Source organism: Canis lupus, chromosome 15 (genome assembly GCF_048164855.1).
Source record: "Canis lupus baileyi chromosome 15, mCanLup2.hap1, whole genome shotgun sequence".
Classification (NCBI taxonomy): Eukaryota; Metazoa; Chordata; class Mammalia; order Carnivora; family Canidae; genus Canis; species Canis lupus.
Window position 1 is genome coordinate 46,947,433 of NC_132852.1, and position 7,895 is coordinate 46,955,327.

At 51.6% G+C, this 7,895-nt stretch overlaps 1 protein-coding gene across 2 annotated transcripts; it reads left to right on the plus strand.

Moving 5' to 3' along the window:
* Positions 1-2,702: 2,702 nt before the first annotated feature.
* On the plus strand, positions 2,703-7,665 carry GIMAP1 (GTPase, IMAP family member 1). Of its 2 annotated transcripts, none has more exons than XM_072777022.1 (3): positions 2,703-3,255; positions 5,410-5,458; positions 6,421-7,665. In XM_072777022.1, the coding sequence occupies exons 2-3, from the start codon at positions 5,416-5,418 to the stop codon at positions 7,263-7,265; spliced, it is 888 nt and encodes a 295-aa protein (XP_072633123.1). In that variant the 5' UTR covers positions 2,703-3,255; positions 5,410-5,415; the 3' UTR covers positions 7,266-7,665. The 2 variants fall into 2 exon arrangements, with proteins under 2 accessions (XP_072633123.1, XP_072633122.1); XM_072777021.1 differs by having other exon boundaries at positions 2,703-3,179.
* The last annotated feature ends 230 nt before the right edge of the window (positions 7,666-7,895 follow it).

Consider the following 7,895-nt stretch of genomic DNA (forward strand, 5'->3'; position numbering starts at 1 on the left):
AGAATACACCTGTGGGGCTCAATAATAGATTCAAGCTGGGTGAAGAAAGAATCAGTGAATTTGAAGCTATAGTAATTATAAACATATATGAACTTCACAATCAAGCCCTGAAACATACAAAGCAAAAAAATAACAGAAGTCAAGGACAAATAGACAATTTGACAATAAGCTGTAGGCTTCAATACCCCACTTTGAACAGTGTGTACAGCAACTAATCAGAAGGTCAAAAGAGAAAGAGATGTGACCAACACCATAAACCAATTGGGCCTACCATTGGAACAGTCTACTCAACAAAGTAGAATACATATTTTTTTCAAGGGCACAAAGAATGTTCTCCTAACTATGATCAATAGGCCATAAAATGAGCCTCAATAAATTTAAGAGGCTTAAAATCAGTATGATGTGGGTAAGCTCCTTTACATCAGTCCTGGCAATATTTTTTTGGATTTGACCCCAAAAACAAAGGCAATGAAAGATAAAATAAATAAATGCAATGACATCAAACTAAAAGCTTCTGCACAGTGAAGGAAACCATCAACAACATGAAAAGGCAACCCAATGAATGGGAGAAAATGTTTGCAAATCACATATGCGATAAAGGGTTAATATCCAAAGTATATGAAGAACTCATATCATTCAAACATTAAAAAAAAAAAAAGCAATTCAAGAAGCACTTGGGTGGCTCAGTTGGTTAAGTATCTACCTTCAGCTCAGGTCATGATCTCAAGGTCCTGGGATGGAGCCAGAAACAGGTTCTCTGCTCAGTGGGGAGTCTGCTTCTCCTTACCCCTCTGCCTTTCCCCCTCATGCTCACTCTCTCTCTCATATAAATAAATAAAATCTTAAAACAACAGCAACAACAACAAGCAATTCAATTTTTAAAAGGGCAGAGGAACTAAATAGACATTTTTTTCCAAAGAAGACATACAAATGGCTGATAGGTAACATGAAAAGTGTTCCGTGTCATTACCGTCAGGAAAATGCAAATCAAAACAACAATGAGATGTCCCCTCATACCTGTCAGAATGGCTGTCATCAAGAATAGAAGAGACAGCAAGTGTTGGCAAGGATGTGGAGAAAGGGGGACCCTTGTGCACTGCTGGCGGGAATGTAAATTGGTGCAGCCACTGTGGAAAGCAGTATGGAGGGCCCTCCAAAAATTACAGATAGAATTACCATGTAATCCTGTAATCCCTTCTGGGTATTTACCTAAGGGAAATGAAAGCAGCATCTTGAAGAGATATCTGCACTCCCATGTCCGCTGCAGCATGATTCACAAGGGCCAAGACATGGAAACCACCAAAGTGTCCATCTGTAGATAAATGGATAAAATATATATATGTATATTGATAGGTAGATAGATAGATAGATAGATAGATACAGATATATAGATATAAATGTTATATTCAGCCACAAGAAAGAAGAATCTTGTCATTTGCAACATGGGTGGAACTTGAAGGCATTGTCCTAAATGAAATAAGCCAGACACAAAACAACAGATACGTACAATATCACTTCTACGAGGAATTTTAAAAAGCCAAACTCATAGAAATGGAGAGTATAGTAGTAGTTACCAGGGGCTGAAGGACAGGGGAATGGGGAAGATATTGGTCAAAGAGTACAAAGTTCCAGTTATAAAATGAGTAAGTTCTGGGGGTCTAATGTGCAGCACAGTGGTGAGAGTTAATAGCACTCTATCTATAAGAAGTTGCTAAGAGAGTAGATGATCTTAAATGTTGTCACTCAAGGGCAGCCCGGGTGGCTCAGCGGTTTAGCGCCGCCTTCAGCCCAGGGCCTGATCCTGGAGACCCGGGATCGAGTCCCACATCCAGCTCCCTGCATGGAGCCTGCTTCTCCCTCTGCCTGTGTCTCTGCCTCTCTTTCTGTGTCTCTCATGAATAAATAAATAAAACCTTTAAAAAAATGTTGTCACTCAAAAAAAAAAAAAAAGCAATGGTAATTCTGTGTTGTGATGCAGGTGTTAACTAATAATCCTATGGCCTTAATCATTTTGCAACATGTAAGTGCATCAAATCAACACTGTGTCCTCTAAACTTACACAGTGTTACAATTCAATTATATCTCATTAAAGCTGGGGAGAGGGACAAGATGGAGGGTAGTGGGGTAGGTATCATCACTAGAGAGAATGAGCTGGCGAGAATGGGTAAAAAGATCCCAGCCATTTAGCTTTGGTTGAAGTTAACTCCAGAAAGTTTAAGTGAGTTAGGCAAGATCTGAGCTGATTAATGACCTACCCAGTTCCAGGGTCCGTATCACCATATCCTGTTGTAGCCTTCTCTCCACATAACGGCTGGCTATTTTACTCACCTCCCCCATGACCCTCCTGAGAGAGGAAACCGAAATTCAGGTCTGAGGCTAGTTTAAGCCTTGTATGAAAAATTTACATTCCCTTCCTGCTGTCTGATCTTTAATAACTGGAAAAGTCCTCCTTCTCTTTAAGAAAGATGAGACTGGCATCTGGGCAGCTCAGGGGTTAAGCATCCACCTTTAGCTCAGGGCGTAATCCCAGGGTCCTGGGATTGAGTCCCGCCTCAGGCTCCCAACAGGGAGCCTGTTTCTCCCTCTGCCTATGTCTCTGCCTCTCTGTGTCTCTCATGAATAAACAAATAAAATCTTAAAAAAAAAAAAAAGAATGATGAGACTCGCAGAGAAGACCACACCAGTGACCCTGTCCACACTGATCTCCAGTCAAGCCTCCTCCCTGAATCCTGCCCTGGGGAGGGAGACTCTCAGGAGGCCATTTCATAGGAAAACACCCCCAAGAATAAAAGGCAACTGGAGATACGATTCGTGGGTAGAGGCTGGAACTGAACACAGGCCTCAGAAATCTAAACTGCTCTTCTCTTGAGGTTACAGCCTGTGCTGGGGACAAGATGGGGTGTCATGGGGACCAGTGGGAAACATCACCATCATCTAAAGCAGGGGGTGAGGTTTGCATGGGAAAGGATGTAGAGGTGCCACTGGCTGCCCCATGTTCCTGTCCCTTTAAGTCGGCACCCCTGGGCCCTCCCTCTGGGGCTCTGAGCTCTGAGAGGCCCTGACTTCCTCCCTGCGCTGGGAGGAGCAGCATTCTGTGCTCAAGACCAACTGAAGGGAAAACACTAGGTCAGGGGCCTCTCCAGCCAACGTCAAAGCCTGTCACCATCGCTGCTGGAAAGGTGAGCCCATACGGGGAAGGGGGTCGCCCAGGTGTGGGAGCTGTGAAGACTTCAGGACCTGTGTGTAGCTCACTGAGTGAGTACCCGCACCCTACCCGCACCCTACTTCCTCTGAGGAGGGGGCGTGGGATCTAGAAAGGACACCTTCACACTTCCAGGCTTTTGAGGATGCTTTGAGTTTCAAAGAAAGTAAGTTCAGGGCACCTGCATGGCTCAGTCAGTGAATCATCTGTCTTGGGCTCAGGTCATGATCCTCGGGGCTGAGATGGAGTCCCGTATTGGGCTCCCTGCTCCACCTGTGGAGAGTCTCCCTCTGCCTCTGCCTCCCTCTCTCTCTGTCTCTCATGAATAAGTAAATAAAATTTAAAAAGAAAAAAAAGTAAGTTCAGAAGTGGTAAGTATCTCCTCCAGCTGTGGAGTGCACACCTTCATATTTGGGACTCAATCCTTTCTCCTTCCCTAATCCCCTACTAGTAATAAAGGTATTTGCTAGAAGGAACTGCAGGAACACGGCACCCCAGAGAAGCCTGCAAAAACTCCCTGAGTGCATATGCAGCAAATGCCAAAGGTATTACTGCGGCCTGTCTGATCTCAGAAGGCATTACAAAGTGAAAGTTATGTATGTGAGCTGGATCCTCCTCAAACACTCCCCCTCCTCAGCCCTGTGCAGACAGGGACTTCCAGGAGCCAGCGACCATGATGAACAAGGTCTTCAAATCCTTGCCCTACATGTGCCTTTACACATCCCTTTCCCCGGGGCCCGAGCCACCCAGGGCTCTGGGGGCTGCGGGCCCTCTTCACACTCGGCTGTAAATGATGGGGCTGGACAGGAGGAATGGCTCAGAAACTCAGAGTATGGACCAAATGCATTACAATGCATTACAATGCATTACAACCACTCACTCCAATCCCAAGGGCTGGGGCGAGACATCCCTATTTTATTTTTAAAGTACAGATCTGTTAATTGAAATGTCAAAGAATTATATATTTTAAAGATTCCCTAGATACTTCCAAAAGATAGCAGGTTCAGAAGCACTGGACTAAATAATCTCCAATGCCATTTAAGATTACAGGAGTCTCCATGTTTTACATTCTTCTATGACTACGACCTTTGTAACCCCAGATTACAGCTCTCAAAAACTCTGGAAGAGCTTTCCAAATCCCCATCCAAACCTTGTAAGGGGTTCCAAAGAGCCCAGGAGTTCAGTGAATTGCCTACAGCACACTTTCTCATTTCCAGCATTGACAAGGACTTCATGCAGTAGCTACTTTCTTGTTCTGTGCACTGAATCTTCTGGCTGTTTCTTCACTTCTGCTCAGGGGTCAGTTATAGGACTTTGCTGATTTGGATGCATAAGATAACTAATCACCTAAGGCCTGTAGAGTGAACTTTACTGAGGACTTTGGGGACGTGGCAAGGGTGTTACTGCAGAAACACAAAAAGCTTTGGACTGAGTATCAGGCAATCCAGGGGCACAGGCTGTGTGCTTGTGTCCAGGCACTCCGGTGCTCAGGCAAACTTGTTCACTGAGTGTTTAACTGCATTAAACCAGGTCGGAATTGGGTAAAATCACTTACTCTGAGAGGCCTCAGATTCGGGGCAAGGACAGTAGGAGCCAGAGGGCAGTGGCCCATGTCTCCAGCACACAGATCATATTCAGACAAATTGCACAAGCAAAGTGTTTGGTTTTCTGAGAGCTGATCATAGGCTCTTCAGATCAGATATATTCTCTTTCTAATTTCCAAAAACAAAAGGCAAATTCTCTTCTTGCTTTTTCCCCAGGCCAACCACCCTCAGGCGGTTCCCCAAGTCACTGAGCAAATTCCTGATTCCCAGGGTTTTCCAAAGTCTCCCCTGGCTGTGGAACCTCCTGGGAAAACTTAGTACCCACAGCTTAGGTCACTGACACAGAACTACCTGGGAAAACTAGCATCTAAAGCTCCCTCGCTGACACAGAGGATGCGCTATAATCTGCCCTCTGCTTTCTGTATTTGGGGTCCCTGGAAAGACAAGACAAGCCCCCAAAAGTTCTCACGGTATCCTTCCAACGCTAGCCAGGTCCTTCCATTGTTTTTCGCTAAATTCTGATGTTCAGGGGAAGGTAGGAACCGTGCCTTTTTCACTGTGGTGTCACCAGCTCTTTGGACCTTGCCTGACCCATTGTAAGTAGGGGTGACAGATGAATAAATGAGCGAGTGAACCAACCAATTGTGTTTGGAACTCTTTCAGGCAAGCATGGGAGGACGGAAGATGGCAAGAGATGAAGAAAATGCCTATGGTAAGAACCTACATCCTGGGGTGTACTTGCCCCCAGGTGCCGCCTCTGGGGAAGCCGGTGATGGGATAACTCAGAACTGGGCAGAACCAAATCCTGAGGTGTCTCCAGGCTGGGGTGAAGCAGCAAGAGCCCCGGATTTGCCTTTTCGCTGCATCTCTGCCCCTGCCCCACTGTGAGATAGTAAGTTCTCTGACTAGTCTGTGCCTCCAATCCCAAAGGGTAAAATGAGGATAAGACATCTACCGTGACACCACCCCCCCCCAGAAGAGGATGTGGAGGGTACAACACCATGTAGTAGGTGGAACACGATTCCACACAGGTAGAATGTGCGAGAGAACAAGGATGGGGGCGTCACAGGTATCTTCTTGGCAGCAGGTTTAAGAGCCAGGGAGGAACGGAGGGGGTGGGTGGGAAGAAGGGGAGAGACCCTGGGAGAAACAATTCTGTCGCCACTCCCATTTGTGCAGAAGGGTCTAACACTCAGATTAAGCAACCTGCCCAGGGTCACGCTGCTGGCACGCGCTGGGGGCTGGCATCCCAGCCCGGGTGCCCGGGCTCCAGGCAGCACTTCACCTGGACGCCTCCCGCGTCCTCCGCCTCTCCTGGCCCGGACCGGGCGCCTGGGAGCAGTGGCCCAGAGGCCTCGGGAGTTGTCAAGTGCGCCACAGCCCTGCACGGTGCGCACCACCCAAGACGCCCTGGGCTGCAGTCTCGGGCCTGCCATCGTCCAGGGGCCCACCTCCCCGCCCCCGCCACCGATGCGCACCGGCCGGGGGGGCTGATCCAGGTGCAGGTGCACAAGCTGCAGCCAAAGAAGGAAGAGAGACGCTAAAGACGCCCCAGGTCTGACCAGAGCGAGGGCCTGGGAACAGCCCGGGTGCAGAAGCAGAAGCCCAAGGCGCCGGTGCTCTCCTGGGTTCCCCGGGGCACCGCGGCCCACGCCTCCTCTGCCGTCCCCACAGGTCGCGAGGACGGGGACGACGCGCCCCCCGCACGCGAGCCCCGGCTCGGGCTAATCCTGGTCGGCAGGACCGGCGCGGGCAAGAGCGCCACGGGCAACAGCATCCTGGGCCACAGGAGCTTCCCGTCCAGGCTCGCCGCCGCCCCGGTGACCAGGACGTGCGCCCTGGGGAGCCGCCGCTGGGCCGGCTGGCGCGTGGAGGTCACCGACACCCCGGACCTCTTCAGCGCCGAGGGCCGCCGCGCCGACCGGGGCTGCGCCGAGCGGGGCCGCTGCTACCTGCTGTCGGCGCCCGGGCCGCACGCGCTGCTGCTGGTCACCCAGCTGGGCCGCTTCACCGCCCAGGACGAGCAGGCGGTGCGCGGCGTCCGCGAGCTGTTCGGGCCCGGCGTGCTGGCGCGGGCCGTCGTGGTCTTCACCCGCCGCGAGGACCTGGCGGGGGCCTCGCCTCACGACTACGTGCGCGCCACCGACAACCGCGCGCTGCGGGCCCTGGTGGCCGAGTGCGGCGGCCGCGTGTGCGCGCTGGACAACCGGGCGGAGGGCGCCGAGCGCGAGGCGCAGGCGGGGGAGCTGCTGGCGCTGGCGGCGCGGCTGGCGCGGGAGCACGCGGACGCGCCCTTCACCAACGACGTGTACCGCCTGGCGGCGGAGCTGCGCGGCGCGGCCCCGGACGGCGGGCTCCGGCGGGTGTGCGAGCGGCTGGCGGCCGGCGGCCCGGGGCGGGGGCGGCGGGGGCGGGGGCGGTGGCGGCGGGTGCTCGTGCTGCTGGGGGGCGCGCTGCTGCTCGGCCTGCTGCTCTGCCGCCTGCGGTCCCCGGCCTTGCAGGAGATCAGTCCGGACTGACCCTGCAGCTCGGACCTCATCTCACCCGATAACCACTTCGCCGCCGGTGGGGTGCCCCTGCACGGCCCCGGGCTCGTCGTGCCCCATCCCTACCGGTACGACCTGTTCAGAGCCCCACCGGGGCCGCTCTCCCGGGAGCGGGAGACCTCCTGGGACGTGACCTTCCCTGAGCTCTCCTTTCACTGACACCCAACCTCCAGCGTTGGCTTTGTCTCTTCTCCGCTGACCTCGGGGGGGCCTTTCCCTGTCATTGGATAGTCTTCGCTCCTTTTTTTTGCCCTGGCGTCCCGTGGACTCCCCGAAAGCCACAGGGCAACAGGCGTCACAGAGCAAAGCCTCACTCCCTATTCGTGTATTTGAGTTGAATCTGAGTTTAATAAATACATATACTAAAGAGTCACTTCCCGTTAAAGGAAATCGATATTTCCATTGGTGGTACATGTCTTTTTTGCCTTATATTCCCATTAAACGACACGACTCCTGTTATTCCTCACCCTGTCTGCAAAAACCACACACCCCAGTGCCCGTGCACACACGCACACATGCAGGCATATGATCCTAAGAATACACTGGAGTAAAACCATCTTTGTACCAGCAAGGCAATGTCTCCCTGGGCATGGCCATTCCTGC